The 18,035-nt window shown below is 45.3% G+C and overlaps 1 protein-coding gene across 1 annotated transcript in view; it reads left to right on the forward strand.

Moving 5' to 3' along the window:
• LOC116946760 (SH3 and cysteine-rich domain-containing protein 3-like) overlaps positions 1-12,003 on the forward strand; it is a 35,242-nt gene extending 23,239 nt beyond the window's left edge. Inside the window, exon 11 of the mRNA XM_032961951.2 lies at positions 4,755-12,003. Within this exon, the coding sequence (XP_032817842.1) occupies positions 4,755-4,853 (99 nt within the window). The 3' untranslated portion in view covers positions 4,854-12,003. The remainder of the gene's footprint in view (positions 1-4,754) is intronic.
• Positions 12,004-18,035: the final 6,032 nt, after the last annotated feature.

Genomic DNA, 18,035 nt, shown 5'->3' on the forward strand with positions numbered 1-18,035 from the left:
AGTTAATTCGCTCCGTTTGGCCGATGAGGCGCGTGAGCCTCGTTGCCAAGATTTACAGCGGAGGCGCGTGGTTCACTCATCGGTAAGGGAGAAGCGCAGTGCCCGAGTGCAATGTTGACGGTCATGAAGCCTCGCCGCAGAGTTTCACAGTCGTACTTAAATTGTCTGTCTTTGAACCAAGTCCTGTCCGTTCATCTCGCTGACGTTGTTCAGTCAAGCTATGATGAGCTGACATGTCACTTTGATTTCAAAGACATCATCTGCACGAAGGAGAGCGAGTCTGTTTTTGGTAAACTTTGTATTTTGTTTTCAGGCCTCGCAACTGTACATGCGGTGCGCAATCGCGCGTCGTAGCGATGCCGAGCTGCGCACCCACACACTTTCATAACAGATTATATTGTCAAGCCTCATTGCTTTGTGAAATCCCTTCTAGTGCACTGCCACTTTGCTTCTGCTGGTTCAGCAGCGTTTTAAATCTTATTTGGGCCCTTGAGCCGTCACTACAGAGCCACATTTAGGCCACAATCACTCGGCCCTCTTGCCGCAGTTTTTCAACATTGCTCGCTTCCAACCTCCGGCCGTGTGAAATCCCTGTGAAGTGTTCCTTTAAGCTGCCGCGGCTAATCCTGCAGGGAGCTGCCCCGGTTATTATTTCTCTCCGTGATCTGGCACGCACCAGGGCCACTGGGAGCATCCTCAACTCTCGGCGTTCCAGAGCAAGGCTCATTGCGTGTCACATGACCCAGCAGCACGGTGCTCAAACCCTTGCTTTTAAACGCATATTCCACTGTACACGCAGTGTCGGAGGTCCGGTCTAGATGTCCCTGTACTCAGGCGAGTACTGGGCAATGCACCTCACTGTTGGCCACCATTCACATCTCAGCGGCCATACGCAAGATCATCACGATGCATTTGTGTGCACTATATCTGGCACATGGCACCTAGTAAGTAGGAGGAATATGGTATAGCATTGGTAAGGTATTATTTACACCTATTACATAGTAACTCTTATGTATTTATTGTATAGTATATCATATCTGGATGGAGGACTGGTGGCACAGTGATTCAGTGGTTAGCACACTGCCATATGAGCCCGGCACTTTAGTTCGATTCCCAGCCAACATCAGTGGCAAGTAATATTTGAGCCAACTCTGCCCTCCCAATCTCCCTGCTCCCCCCCCACCCCACCAGGCAGCACCGACCGACTTGAAAAATTACTACAAACGAACTTCGATGATCAACGTCGCATGGTGAATTTACAAAGGGCTATATATATACAATATCTACGATATGGCAAAATGTATTTATTGTATAATATGCTAAATCTATTCTATAAATATAATGCGCACCTCAAACTACTGATACCTTGAAGAGGCTTCGCTCTGATTGGGTGTCTGATGGGTACTGTAGTTTCACCTAGTTTCTGTCTCATCGGTGCATTCTTCATTGGGAGATTCCAAATGTTCTATTCCATGAGCGGCCAGTGCTGAATTGTTGATCAGATGTTTGTAGAGAGTACGTTTTGCTATTGCTGCCACTTTGCGGTTCGTGCCGAAGATCTCGTGCGAACATTGTGGGCTCTAAAAAACGTTATCACCATTATGTACAACAAACGGGACATTATAAGTGAAATAACAAAAATCACAATCTCATCTATGTTACCTATAAAACCTCACTGAGTCTAAAGACACGTTTTCCTGCATCGGGGTGCATTGCCATTTTCCTGTTAAGGAGTCGTTTGCATTTGGGAGAAAACCCGAGTACCCAGGGAAAAACCAACAACTCATCTAAATAAAATGACATTCAGAGATCCACACAATATATGTTTATGAACACATTTTCTCTCCTGCCATCTGCTGGCCCCCATGCAGCCCAATGGTTTTGTGAGTCCTAAATCCACGTGGTCCTCCATGCTTGCCTCCGCGATGCAGCGCTACACGTCTGGAGCAATGTCCTCACAGCGGACGTTGATTTCTGTCCAGAGTGGCCGTGTAGAAGAGCGATTGCCCCGAACAGCAGCCCGCTGTGTGTTTTTCACATGCAGCCTCTGCACTGGTGAATGACGATGGTGGGAAAGTATTCTAGCCCGTGCTCCAAAACCACAGCCCGATGCAGCCCATAAAATATTGCTCAGAGTGCAATAGCAGTAGTATTTTACAAAACTACATCAAGGCTGTGTGGTGGTAGAATGACACATTTTGGAACACTTTGATCAATATTTCCACTGAGTGTCACTGGAGATAGTGACAAGCCAATACACACTTACCTGTCAAAAGCACCAATTCACTGCTGAGTTTCCATCTAGATATATTTGCTTTTGAACTTCATTTTGTAAGATTAAGAGGTTCAAACGGGATATGCAGTGCCTCACATTTTGGTCATGCACCCGTGTATCCATCATCATCATCATTGACATCGGCCACGGTTGATCCAACCACTGGATGAAGTTTTCCCCTAGCTACCGCCACGTCTCATGAACCTGTGATGTAATAACAGAGAAGCCGTGACTTCACGGCAAGCTCGCTTTTGAGCCTCTGCAGGCTGCCCTGAAGTGCTCACAGCTCAGCCAGTTTCGGAGTCTCACTCACAAACCGACCCCCACCTCCAAAATCCTGGATTTCAGACCTGCACTGCAGCTTCATAGAGGTATACGGCAAAAATAATAAATTGGGCAATTGTCGGATGCGAGGGACCACACCTTGTGCTTTGTGTTCGCAAATGAGTCGACGACAAGAGGCAGTAGCAGCAGCAGCATTCCGCTCGTGATAGCAAGGGAGGGCGCCAAAAATAACTCGACTCGAGTATGGCTCTTTCTCGTGACAGCTGCCACCGGCAGAACGCTCTGCCGTTTGTGCGATTCAGTCCTCCTTTGTCTACGGCGCAATTTGCGGCAAATGCAAAATGGTGGAAGATTCACACACATTTGTTGATGTTCCAAAGCCAATCTAGAGCTTTGGCTAAGCTGCCTTGTGAAGTTTATGTTCCGTTTTTGCTGCCTTTATACACTCCAAGGAGCTTTTCTCACATTTTTGATGGATAAATTTCCCCCGGTGATGTATTTCTGTGATTGAAGGCAGGACTGCACGAAGGAAATCTCCAGTGCGCTTTCTGTGTGTATAAATTATCTGAAAAATAATTTTACCTTCTGTTGAAAAAAATTTCTGCAAATGAGGAAATGCAGCGGAGTTAACGACTGTTTACAATGTCATGTCACGCAAGCGAATTTAATCAACAGTGGAACTCCTCATTTGTCATTATTTTTAGCTGAGCTACATTGAACGTGAATTTCTCGGCAGCTTGAAGGCGGCAGCGGCTACGCGGACGTGCCGTTCCCGAGTCATCTCTGGAATCCAGGAAGGAAGAGGAAAAAAAATATTTGTGCGGCGTGGTGATGCTGTTGGAGCATGGCGGCCAGCCAGGGAGCACGGAAATTTCCAACTTTAGCTCCGTGTTGGTGGCCAATACTTCGCGAGTTACACTCGGGGAGCCAAAGGCTCGTGGCACGAGGACCCGGAAGCCCTTTCTTAGGTGGAGATTGCTGCATTTGCTCAATACAACCCCTATTTTGCTTTGGCCACAAGAGACCATTTTCATTGGCGAAGACGTGAGAATGTGTCTTGGAAAACATAAACCGCCACAGCATAGGGCATGGCATGCACACAGACCATCAGTTGTACGACGCATCTGGAAACGGTAGCAATTAAGTTGCTAAACAAAACCAGCCTATCTGGAAAGTTTGAGGAACGTTCCCTTGGCTAAATGGCGCAAGCAGAACCCTCTATATATATAAAAAAAAGATAGTTTCGAGAGTAAATTGAGGTTGTCCTAGGCAAATAGAGAACGATCATTATCGGCACAATTTTTTTTAATTAAATGCCACAAAAACATGTTGATAGGGAAAGCCGTCACACATTTACGTAGACGTTGTTCTGTTTGTGCTTTTTACCATACCTGCGTAATGGAGGAAGTGTTCACGGTTTGAACATTTTTTGGCTGTAACAAAAAATTCTGACGGTTAATATTTAATGTCCATCGTTGGGCATGACACCCACGCACTGTTATGGCGCTCGTGCATTATTGAATGCTTCGCCCACCAGCCCATTCCACATAAGAGCATTCGCTCATGCCTACAGGCTATTGGTTGAGACATTGGGCTCTTGCAAATGTAAGCCTCAAATGAATCCATTAGTTCATGAGAACTGGGAGAAAACTTTTAGCTATGGAAAAAATGTATCTTAAAATGGTTATGACTATTTGTATTAATATATTTGAGTTGACGGGTTAATGTGGTGTGATATATATTTTGTAAAAGAAAGTTCAGTTTTTGACATCCTTAAATGTATTCAGGCCTCTGTTGAGATGTTTTACTTGTTCAATTCCAAGAAGTGTTTTGCATGTCGGGGTTCCATTAGCAACCCCACATGGACGAGGAGAGGACAATCATTGTTTCGCACAGATGGGTTCACCAACCCTCTTGTTGCATATATCAATGTGTTCGACATTGTTGCATTACAGAATTGTGAGAGGCGGCAGTGGCTTGGGGAGACCTTCATCCAGCAGTGATAACTATGGCCAATGTTGATGATGTTTTCCACAAACCATTGCCCCCCCGAAGCAGTGGCTGACATGTCTGCAGCATCGCGGTAGCCCGCTTTACATTCTGTGTGTACACACGTGGTGCTCCATTGCTTTGCTTCCCGGCGTTGTCACTCATGATGACGCAATGCCCCCCTGCGCCCTGCGTGCCCTGACAGGTGTGCGTGGAGAAGGGCGAGGAGTGCAATGGCTTCCTCAAGGTGACCAGCGGTCGCAAGTTGGGCCTGGTGGCCCTCGACTACCTGGAGGAAATCTGACGTCGTCCGCTGCGACTTCTGCACACGGAGCTCCTTGCCTTGCCAGAGGGTTGGCCGGGTCGGCTCTATAACCACCGCGGTTATTCTTCATTCTCGCACTGCATGCGCAGTCCCTATGAGTTAATTTATTTGCACGCGTGCCACGGTGCATACTCGCCTTCCATGCTGCTCCAGACGATCGCACAGGTGCATGCACTAAAGTCCGTGTGCACATAGTTACGTCCATCCGTCAGTCCGGCCGTGTGCCTGCAAGTGAGCGATGCGCAGGCAAAGATGCCGTCTGCTCCGCCGACAAGTGCCAGGCAAAACACCGTATGGCTGTTCGGTCCGGGAGTTGTTGGCTGAGCGTTATGCCCAAACATTTGATCCGTGACCTTGCTTGTCATTTGAGAAGGTGGCAGCGATAGAGGAGCCGTTTGCCTGTTGCGTGCCGGTTTTTTTTTTTGGTTCTGGGGTAGCAAGGGACTACGGATGGCTGTGGCGATTGTGGCTCTTCACCACTGCAGTGGACTGGGGACTCGTGAAGTCTTTGAGAGCCCATTTAAGGACGTTGGTGTCACATATCCGCGCGACTCGCCCACCGACCCCAGCCCAGACCCTTGCATGCTCAGGCTGCCTCAGCTGTTGCTTGCAGATGCTTGCCGCTGGTGATATAGGAAAGATCAAGCACAGGGTATTCTCAGAGGTGGCACCTCCATCCACGCCTAATGTTTTCCGAGTTTGTTTTAGGTTTCGCTGCAGTAGCCCAAAGTGTTCGTGGGCTGCTGTGTCGTTTATTGAATTTGCCGTTTTCCATAAACAATTGTGAAACCTGTTTGCAAGCTCTGCATGCGATGTTCTCATATACGATTCTTCTTACCTATACAAGATGCCTTTTCGGAAATACACTTTTACTCTTAGCAATATCTTGAGATGTTTTGCTTTCATGCAGGGATGCTGTTTTGTACTTTTCGTCTGTCCCACTGGCCTCTGTTGTCTCGTACAGGGTTATTCGCGATCGGTGTTGGCGCATCGCCCCCTGCAAGCCAGATCTGGCACATTCGTCATATTTGTAATTTCCCACTGCGACGGCCACGAGCTGCATGAGTAAGAGAAAGGAATTGACATTCTTTTTTAATGACATATTTTGCCCAAGAGCCGTGTACGGGGCAGCTCTGCATTCACGGTCTCTGCTCGCTACGCGATTACAGAACGAGGGCGCTGCGCACGGCTGTCGAAGCTTTCGACGCGAAGTCAAAGCTGCTGAAACCTCATCTCGCTGTTGTCAACATTGGGTCGGCATGTCACGATATGTTGAATGTAGTACCTCCCAATGGCTGCATGGTTTTATGTAAACCAATGGCATCCAACCGTACACGAATGTAACACAATTGATACTTACAGTACGTGCCCAGCGTGATTAATCGATTTCGATTACACACAGGCCCAAGGAACGCCCCCTACTGGCTCATTTGCAGGCCAGGTGGTCTGTCACTGTGCCCACAGGGATGAGCTGCAGCCGGTGGTGGTGGGGGGGGATTCTCTTTCAAATGCGTTGATGAGAAGTAAAATAAAACGACTGAGATGTTCCGGCCTATAGGATGGCACCACGCGACATACACAATCCTCATAGTTTTTGTTGTGAATGTAAGACACGGGATTTAGTTGACGCGAGAATGCGTTCCCGCTACCCTCCTCGACTGGTAGCGAATTACTCAGCGGCTGGATGGTGGAGGGGTGTTCCTTGTTGCCGTCTGTTACATTGTTCACGTTCTGCAGTTGGCTCACAGTCTCTCAATGGGGTGGGGGGGGGGTTGATAAAATAGCTACCACTTTGTGGGAAGTCAACAGTGGTTGTCCAATGGAGCGCTTCGCCCCCCCCCAAACGGAGTAACGTGGACTGTTCACATCACTGGAGATGAGCAACAGCTTCCAGATTTTTTTCATTCCTTTTGGGTGAATGCTTTCGGACCTTCACGGTGTAACATCACGAGAACATGCTTTGTGCTATTTCTCTCTTATTTAAACGGTTTTGATTTAAACAACTACTGCTACCGTGTTGCATCTGATTTTGAGACGTATAAAAACAAGCCCCTTTGCAAACATGTCTTATACATGTTTTTTAAATATATATATAACTGATCAATTAATCAAAAAAACACTGAAGAGTCACTTGCGTGTTAAGACCCGTAGGCTGTATGTATTTTTTGACGTTTTGAGCTGCCGATGCAATTTATGTTTTATTTATTAACTATGGGGGTTTTTTTTAAGTTTTGCATTGACAAACTGTTGTGTTGCAATAATCACTTGCTGAAATTTAACGAGCGAATGTACCAAAATGTTACGCATTTTTATTTCACTTTCTAATAATATTTGCAAACTTATATTTTTTTAAACCGAGTCGTGTTACTGCCAACTGAACGGCCTTCTTTGATGTTAATTTGCACAGCGACTTATAGGGAGCTCGCCTTCTTCATGGTCGTCCTCATCATCTTCGTTGTAGATATTTTATTTATGAAGCACCCTTGGCAAGATCCACAAAGCGCATATCACATGGCCCGGGCCTGGCAGAGCAAACCACATCGCAAAGACTCAAGGGGGAATCCCCGAAGTGTCAAAGGCGTGGTGGAATAACTTTAGCGGAGATTTGCGTTCACCTCGTACGCCTGCATTGTTCAACACGGAACGTCACGAATGCTTTAATGTACGCAGACCGATATAACGGAGTTACTGCTTACACTCACAAATGCGTTGAGGTCATTCACTGTCGACAATAAGGACACGGCTGCGATGACCGATCTTGTGAAGGCGTTTGTGCTTTAGCCTGTGCGCTGCCCTTTGCTGGGAGTAACAGTGTGAGTAACAATGTGAGTAACAATGTGAGTAACAATGGGAGTAACAATGGGAGTAACATGAGTAACAATGTGAGTAACAATGGGAAAAACAATGGGGGTAACAATGGGAGTAACAATGTTAGTAACAATGGGAGTAAAAATTGGAGTAACAATGTGAGTAACAATGTGAGTAAGAATGGGAGTAACAATTGGAGTAACAATGTGAGTAACAATGGGAGTAACAATGTGAGTAACAATGTAACAATGGGAGAAACAATGTGAGTAACAATGTGAGTAACAATGTGAGTAACAATGTGAGAAACAATGTGAGTAACAATGTGAGTAACAATGTGAGTAACAATGGGAGAAACAATGGGGGTAACAATATGAGTAGCAATGGGAGTAACAATGTGAGTAACAATGGGAGAAACAATGGGGGTAACAATGGGAGTAACAATGTGAGTAACAATGTGAGTAACAATAGGAGAAACAATGGGGGTAACAATGTGAGTAACAATGTGAGTAACAATGGGGGTAACAATGGGAGTAACAATGTGAGTAACAATGTGAGTAACAATGGGAGAAACAATGGGGGTAACAATGGGAGTAACAATGGGGAGAAAAATGTGAGTAACAATGGGAGTAACAATGAGAGTAACAATGTGAGTAACAATGTGAGTAACAATGGGAGAAACAATGTGAGTAACAATGGGAGAAACAATGGGATAAACAATGAGAGTAACAAATGTGAGTAACAATGGGAGTAACAATGAGAGTAACAATGCGAGTAACAATGGGAGAAACAATGAGAGTAACAATGTGAGTAACAATGCGAGTAACAATGTGAGTAACAATGGGAGAAACAATGGGGGTAACAATGTGAGTAACAATGTGAGTAACAATGGGAGTAACAATGGGAGTAAGCAACGGAGGATGGTGCTGCAGGAAGTCTGCTGGTTCACGGATGCATTTGCTTGCGAACGCGCTACTCTTTCGCCTCCATGTGCAAATTCGGCCCCTTCTCAGACATCTCAGGCCATATCCTTGTTTTATTTCATCCGCCAACGTAGTTGCCAGTTGCATGTCTCGCTGCAGCGTCTGCAGCCAACAAGACGTGGGCACTGAACGGCACCTTCGTCACCCAGGGTGGCGTGCTTTTTTTCAAACGCGTATCTGCAAAGCGTCACCTCGCTGAGTGTAACACTGGAAACGGGGACACTGTTGAGTTTTGCTCTCCAACACACTACCGGTGGTGCTGTACTAGTAACGAATTGGCACGTTCTGTTTACGTGACGAACCTTACTAATTGGCTGTGTCGGGTGGTGGCGGGTTGAACAACACATTTATATTTACGCGATCTAACCCCCAACAAAACCTATATTGTGGATGATATTGGTCGCGAAAGCCTACGCGTTAAACTGACTTCTGGGCTGTTTTGCGCTGTGGATGGAATGTTAACCCAATTTCCTTCACGTGCGGGCGGAGTTAAAATGAAAAATAGGGCACCCGTCCGGCGGTGAGCTGGCAGACTGATGCCTGCCAATCGCACGTTGCTGAACACGGAGCATCCACGCGACCACGGCCCACATCTCCGGGTTATGTTATCGGCAGCAGCTTGCTCAGCCGCGTAAAGATTGCTCCTGCATTAGCAGGTGCTCGTGCTGAATGATTGCGTGGCTATTCACACTGACGCGAGGGGGCGGTGCGGGAGGGGGGGGTCGTTGGAAGGTTTAGCTCTGAGACCAATGCCTCTGTGGTAATGTCAGTCTTACCGAACCATTGACTGACAAGAGAAAATTACTCGCGATGTTTTCAATCAAGAGGCGCACCCAAGCAGGTGGGCAATAGGGGAATTTGCCCCCCCCGCCTCCCTCCGTCACCGAATCATGACATTTTTCTTCAATAATTGTTGAGTGGAGTGTTTTTCATCTGATTTGGTGCGCGGGGTAGGAAAACAATTTGCACCCTCTGAAATGTTGGTCTGCGTATTCCGCGGTTGTAAATGTAACTGAGCTCAGCAGCTACCACCCTACTTGTCATTTCTGTACAACTGGAAGTCTACCATCATCCTTGATGGTGTCACGCAATGTTGTCGTCAATGCTGTCAATATATCTGATTGCGAGCGCGTCAGTGCTTGGTGTCGGCGTATTGACCACTCCCTACTAAAAGCTTTACAGCGCTCGTTTTATGTTGCCATTCGGCCATTGGCAGCGAATTCCACACTGGCAATGCCATCCCGGTTTTTGGCTCCAGAGGGAAATTCTAGTGGTGCTGTTGGGATTCCGATTGCAGGTGAAGAGCTCAGCCATTGCCTGAATAGATGTTGTTGTTGTTGGCGGCACAGAAGGCCGTCCACCCTGCTGCCCGTGGGCTTTGCGTGGAGGGATCTGTGTTAAATGCAGACAGGCATTCATAAAAGATACAGGCCATACAAACAATGACCCCTTCGAGTTTGATGCTTGATGAGCTGCACTGGCTACCTATTAAATACAGGATCACGTAGAAATTATGCCTACCCGTCTTCAAGGGTCACCATCAATCTGCTCCATCCTATATCGCCGATCAGTGCGTACCAGCTTCAACAGACCTAAATCGACTCCGACTACGATCCGCGGCTCGCGGCGACCTACTGTTGTATCCACGTGTAAACCTCGTGCGATACGGCCAGCGCAGTTTCGGTGTCTCCGGCCCAAAGACCTGGAGCACGCTACCAGCTCCTGTTCGGGATCCATCCCTGAGTCTGAGCTAGTTCCGCAAAAGACTCAACAGAGTGTTGTTTTCAGAGAGCCTACTTCAACGTGTGATCAATGCGCATTCGTGATGGACTGGACTTGTAATGGTGCGAAATATCAAATGTTATTACTTTTGCGCAGTATACAGAAATATAAATTCCAGTTATTTTAACAAAAATAATAACAATGTTATTTCAATGCAATAATTTAGCTTGTGCTAATACCTGTTACATTTTTTTTTACTTTGTGTTGTTACGAAATATACATCTTGTGTTTACAAAATTTGTGGCTTTTTTTCAGGGTGGTTTGATATATATATTTATTTCATTTTTTTGTGAAACAAAACACTATGCATATTTTATGTCATTTAAAAGCGTGGATTATGTTGTGTTTCTGATTGGTAATTCATTTGGTAACTGTATTTTTATTGCCCTTGCTGTGCGTGAAGATGCGGGTTCTTTATTGCGAACTTCGTGAATGTGGCACGGTCTGAACGACGCCCCCTCAGTGATGCTGACATTGTGGTAACAATAGCAGCGATGTACTCAAAAACGGCGTACACGACACACGGTTACAGTTGACCAGGATTTACCTTGGAGTGGTGTCTTTAAGAGCACTCAGTGTCAAATCTCATCGCAGTGAACAATTTGAACACATGCTACAGTTTTGGCAACAGCAGCATCAAAGCTCTCTCCACAATGTTGCTGGCAGAGAGAGGTATTGGGACCTATGCGCCTGCTGTACTCCTCAAGCAAACACTTTATTTCGCAATTTAAACTTTTATGCACTTTGGAGCGGTTCATACATTTTGGAAACATCTAAATGCACTGAGAAACAAAAAATTTGGACGTGAAAAAACGTAGCTATAATTTTCTTTCTTATCTAATTACGTCCATCAATTTGCACCCATGCATTGCATCCTGACGTGTATGTTCCCAGCCTCCGATTGCTTGTTATACCAATATTCATTCATGCCACCTGGCCACATTTTTCAGCGCCATTGCAAAAGCGATCCCCGTAGGATGCTCAATTCGGCAACTCAGCGAGTTTGTAAAGCGGATAAAGATTCTGCTCATTGACCCGTGGATACGGTGCATTGCAGCGGCCAGGCCGTTTTGTTGAATCTCCACGGGAGCCGAGTAATGGGCCACGTTGGAATACGATGTCTTCTGTATCTCAACACCACCACTTGAACTGCGTTATGAGTGTTGCTACTGTCAGCACGCTTGAGTGAGAGTTAACGCACGCAATTACCCTCAATTTCACCACCGCCCCAAAGGGGCCCAAGTTTGCGTCAAACAACGCAACCCGGCTGTCAGTGTTTAGTGACTCGGACGGAGATCGTTTGGAATCTGTGAAAATCGGAGCAGAGGCCTGCAACGCTGCCTGTGCCATCGTAATTGTTGTCATCGCGTTGTGCCACGTCCACCCCTCTGTTTGCGCCATGCGTTGGGCAACAAGTGCAATTCCCCCCCCCCCCCCCGATGTGTCTGCGCTTTGATTAATTATCCCTGCGGGAAGGGCCGAGGGAGTGATGCATGCTGGCATGTTGTACAGCTAGTGCTTACTAATAATAATAATAAAGCATCAGTTTGATTGTAAAATTCCGAATGGTGTTTTCTCTTTTGTACCCGTCTGACAGTCCCGGCGGCGAAGCGTGGGATGCTGTATAGTGTGAGAGATAACAACTCCTGTTGAGCATGTCAGAGATGTAGTTCATGAGAAAAGCAACGGTCGTATATACATGGTACGTGGTTGTGTCTTGCGATTGTTAAACTGAGGGAGCTATCGGATCTGGAGAGACAAGCTTATCTTGGCTTCTGGACTGCAAGAGGAAATAGCAATAAAAAAGAACGCACTACAATACAATTCTGATTTAACTGCTCATAAAGTTATAAATTCCAGTATCTTCAGACGCTGCGCAAAACACTTGGACCTGTGCATCACAGGGCAAAGCGAGATGTGTGTAAACCGTGTCTTTCTTAAAGTTGATTTTCAAGAATTATAGGAATGGCACTGGCGAAAATTAGCAAGTGCTTCAGCGGTTCCATTTCACCTGCACTCCTCCCTGTTCATGGAGCCACCGTGCTAGTTGGATTCCTGTTCAATGTGTGTTGGCGCACATCTGTCATGAAGGAACTTAAGAGTTTGGGGGTTTATAGATACTGCAATGATTCTATGCTCGAGACACAGACTTGCAGCGACAAAACTTATCCTGGCAGGAGGCAGTACAACAAATAGGTTATATTGTTGGATCTTTCGGTAAAGTCACGTAGAAGGGAAACAATAAAATAATAAAAATATAAAACAATAAAATTATCACGACGTTTCGACTGCAACACAAGCAATCATCATCAGGTGTGAAAACCACAGCAAGAAAATTAAAAAAAAGTGGCGTTTTTTAACGTTAGCACCACGGACAGCGATTTGGCAGTTATTCAAATAGACGAGTCCATCTATGTTCGGAAAAGAGGAGGGGGGAGACGAAAATAATGGATGCAGTCTGAAAGCCACCGTAAGCGTGAACAATCAATTAAGACCCGAAATGGTTGATCAAATCCTTCCAATGATTGCTAAGCCAGAATCCATCTTCTCGGTTGAAATTGTCTCTATGTTTGTATATGTGGATAGCCTCATGAACGAATCTCTCATGGTAGCCAGATGTCTTGCAGAGAACCTCTGTCTTGGAGAAGTCAATGTCACGTGAGCCTACTGAATTATAACAGTGATCTGCCACGGCCGAGAGAACCAAGAATATGAATCCCTACAGTCACGAAAGCTTTAAATCAAAATAAAACAAATAGGTTGTTTAACATCTATATGTGTTCAGAGTTTGGGCTCCCATCATGCGTGCTCGACACTGCTTTGTTCTGAAAATGCTAAGAAAAGAAATGGAATTGGTCAAACATCCCAAGCAGGATGATGTACTTCAATTACAGCCTTGAGAGCCAAAGAGGCGTTGCTGTGTGCCTTGTGGCAATACTACTGGCGAGCTGAATTCAGGCTGACGTTCTGGAAAACAGCGCTGTTTGTACGAGTCTCGTCAATTCTGCATCTTTGCGAGCGATTGCGGCAACGTGCAAAACGCGCAGCAGAATCTTCATGGCAGGCGGTGAAAGTGACCGTCATGACGCCCAGTGCCCCCCCCCCCCCCAGGGGACGTCCATGCCCCAGGCTGCCTCATTCTGAGACGGCGCCAATCCGTGCGTGCCAGGCCCATGTGCTCAGAGCATATAACCTGCGTGATCGATCGCGCTGCTGTGTGTCTTGAAAGCCACACGCGACTCTACTCTTCCATCAAAAGAACGGGCTTTTATGCACACTCACATAAACCATTCGAAGGGCAACTAATGATATATATACAAGCATTCAATTCTAGTTACGATCTTAGAAAACCTCAGCTGAATTACGCCATTCATATTCCCACGATTATTCTGGCAGTGCTCGCCGTGCGGTGTGGAGCTGCTTTCCACGCCAGGATTCATTGCGCCTCTCATCATTGGCAGCAGCTGAGAAACCGAGTTTAGAAATTAGTTTTGAACCCCTGCTGCTTACTATAAGTTGCTCTAGAATGACGCATCATGCCTGATTTCCATTATCGACAGTGCAACTGGGAACACAGAAATGTATAGCTTTTACAGACGATGACATCGAAACGAGACACGCTCCTCGCCCTTGCGTGCTTAAAAAAATTGTTGTGTCATCATATATACTTTTTTTAACAAAGAAAACCAGTACATTTTCATCCCCACTAAACTGTGTCCACTCCTAAAGGCAGTTAGGTTTCTCCATCCACATAGCTCAATCTCTGCATACAGAAAAATATCACTGTATTCGCCCTACGATAGCTTCACTGAATCCCAAGACTCGTTTGCATTAGGGTACTGCTGTGAGAAGAAAATAGACTGGAGAACAAAAAAAAACTCACGTCAATAAGAGAGCAAGTCTGCTGGCGGTGTACTGCCTGATGATATCTGGTTGCCCACGTAATTCATTAAAACATTATGTATGTGTGCAGTACTGTCTATAACGTAAACATTTATGCGAACCATTTTTTTATATTTTTAGCAGGTCCATCACATTGCACATTCTGCCACCGTACAAATTGAATAACTGATGCTAACAGTGGGAGATTAACAAACGCGGTGAATGCAAATGTGCCTTTTAATATTCACAGTGAATCCCAGTGAGACTTCCTCGTCGCCAGCGCTGCAGTTGCTGGCCTGCCGCACGGCTGCGCCGACGAGCTCTGCCCAGTCGCGGCTAGATATTGTGGAAATTCAGGCTGCAAGAGTTGATTTAAACGAGTCCGATATGTCCATAGTCCAAGCATTGCTACACTTGCACACGATGCACGTTAAAAAGAACGAAGACTTGAGCAGCAAATCTTCGAACCTTTGTGAGAGCGTTGAGGGTACAGCACGATGAAAGTAATGGCATTGGAAAAACGCCGTGAATAAAATGAGTGGCCATTGCCCTTATTGGTCTGTGTGTGCGCCTGTATGTCGCGCCTCTATGCAGCTACGGTGCTATTTAAATGTACATCCTTACCATTATATACCATACCAATGATACCTCCATCGACACCGATGGTGTCTTTTACCATAATTAAAACAGACATTAGGAACATGTCTTGTTTTTCGATTTAAAGCTTTCGTGACTGCAGGGATTAATATTCTTGGTTCTTTCGGTAAATTCACGTAGAAGGGAAATAATAAAATAATCAAAATAAAACATAATAAAATAAAATTCTCACGACGAACAAAAGCTGTCTCTCCGACAGCTTTTGTTCTTCACCTGAGGACGGCTGCTTGCGTTGTGGCCGAAACGTCGTGATAATTATATTTTATTATGTTTTATTTTGATTATTTTATTATTTCTCTTCTACGAGACTTTACCGAAAGAACCGAGAATATGAAACATGTCTTATGTCAGCATTTTCCAACCGGCGGAAATGAATGGCACACCCGGCACTGTATACATGTTCCATGGTGGCATTATGCAAAATGTAACACCGAAGGTTACATGCTGCCAATTGGTTTCATTTTTGCTCAACAGTGGTGGCATTCTAGATTTGAAGCTTTCGTGACTGCAAGGATTCATACTCTTTGGTTTTTTCGGTAAAGTCACGTAAGTAAAATAATAATAATTGATAATTATTTATTTGTCCATGAAGCCATCCAAATATACAAACATAGACACAACTTCAACCGAGAGGATGGTTTCAAATTGAGCAACCATTGGAAAGACGTTATAAACCAAGTCAAACTTTAGTTGCCTTATAATTGTACAGCCATTTCCATTGCTTTCAGTGAGTTGTATGTCAAACTTTAGCTGCCTTATAATTGTACAGCCATTCCCATTACTCTCAGTGGTTGTATGTCAAACTTCAGCTGCCTTATAATTGTACAGCCATTCCCATTACTCTCAGGGAGTGGTATGTACTCGTGCACCTCTTCCCCCGAACCCCCTGCAGCATAACAAAAGGCTGCTTAACTCAGCCCTCCCCCCCACCCACGTCCCTTTCTGGCTCCTCCCCCCCTCGTAACCTGTATATATAATCCCGGTCGTCTCAAGAGCTCCTCACTTGGTACAGCGATTCTGCTGTGACTGTTCCACCTGAAGACGGAAGCTTGTGTTGCCTCCGAAACGTCGTTATTTAATTTAGTTTTCTTTTCTTTTATTTTACCTACGTGACTTTACCAAAACAAAAACAAAGAGTAGTGGTGGCATTATTTGATTTTCAAATGCTGCCACTGTGGCGGTCGTGCATAAAACGGTTGAAGAATGCCGTTTTAGGCGATGGTCAGTTAGAACGTGTTGTAGATAGCTTGGTTATTTCCGTCTGTGCTCAATGAGCATTGTTGCCTGAAACAATAGCTAATTAAGGATGTTGTTCTCCTGTTATAAGGTGAATGATCATGTTGGGGTTTTTGTGTTTTCTGTCTGTGCTTGTATACAGCTGACAACACATTACGAACCCTTGTGAGATTAAATATAGTAACCCGTCACAACTACCCTTCAAATATATATATTTTTACAGTTATAGATTGGCGCAGCAATAGTGAGCTTACAATGATATATACTTAACGGCATACGTTTGATTCATGGCCACGGTACAGAGGAGGACGTGGGTTAGATCTTGACCGTGACGATGGCTGCATATTTGGAGTTCACGTGTTCTTTCCCCATGGTCGCGTGGATTTTTCTCGAGATGCTCCGGTTTTGCCTTCAGTAAAATTGTTTAATTTCTCCGAGAACATTAATAATAAATAGCTATGTGTCGCATTACTTGCAGTTCTCTCCGGCTGTGCTGTATAAGCAACATTGCCTAAAACTCCATACATTACCTATAAGTGTCCCATAATTAGTTTTAATCAACCCTAGACTGAGCTCACACTTCAATGCTGCACCGAGATCACACCTCCGATTAGCGCGGTTGGCTACGTACGGTGCGAAAAAAGTTCAACATACATATATACACTCTTGGTACAGCTGTTGGTTTGTCCACGCGTCACCCAGGGAACAGCGGGTTGATGAAAGGAGCTCCACATGGCAGAGAAGAGTGGTTCTCTGCGCTACGGTGATGAGATGTTGTGCTTTGCTCAAGGTGATCGAGGAATCTTCCTGCTGAGCTATCGCTGGATTGAGCAGGGCTGTAGTATTTCCACATTACATGGCAGATCATGGCAACGGCGATGATGGAGCTACGACTGAGCTCTTGTGCATTGCTCCTGTTAAAAGTAATGCAGAATACGTTGTCCTGATTACATTTACACCTGGTGTAAAGTTGAACTCTGGCCAGGCCTCCCATCACTGCTGGGAAGTCACATTCTGATATTGAAGGCAGATTAACCAATCCTTCTGCATTGAGCAGCTGAGTCAATAGTAGCCGTAAATTAAATAAGAACGACCACTTTGACACAAATATAATTACCCAACAAGCAAACATAATACATTTTGAAATGTTTATAAACAAAATATTTATTTTAATTAGATTGTATATCCCCAGGTACCATGCTGTCAAACGTCAAGGCCTGACAAGAGACTGAGACTCTGCAGGTAATTCCTGTGATAGGCTTCAACCCAACATCTCGTGAATGCCTCTGACAAGTCTGATGTTTTGTCTGGAGCAGCAACCACAACTCGCTTTGTTCGCGCGGTGTTATCGGCCGCACCGGGCAAATTGCGTTCCCCGAGACTTAAAATACAAATTCATTAAACAATTATCCTTGTCACAATAATGTCAGCGCCTGTATTAAAAAAAAAAAATCCTTTCTTTAATATACTGTATCAACATAATTATAGCGGTGTCTACTGCACATGGCGTATGCTGGGAGAAAGTTTATTAAATAGAGTGGCAGCCTCAAAATTCTAAGGAACTGAGCTCAAATCCCATCCCGGCAGAACAAAAATTGTTTTGAAGCATTACAGACCCGGTGGCTTCGAAGTGCGCCTGTAAAAAAAATTGTTCGTTCACAAGTGCACAATTGAAAGGCCAACCCGCTGCGTGAACACGCAGCATGCGTGCTCTGTAACGGCGGCGCTAATTAAGGAGGTGGCGAGGTCACTATTTCGTTTGTGCTGCAGCGAGTTGGCTTGGAGGAGCCTGCTTGATGTTAAGAGCTGGCTTGGG

Source organism: Petromyzon marinus, chromosome 2 (genome assembly GCF_048934315.1).
Source record: "Petromyzon marinus isolate PM22_M1 ecotype Great Lakes invasive population chromosome 2, UKy_Petmar_22M1.pri1.0, whole genome shotgun sequence".
Lineage (NCBI taxonomy): Eukaryota > Metazoa > Chordata > Hyperoartia > Petromyzontiformes > Petromyzontidae > Petromyzon > Petromyzon marinus.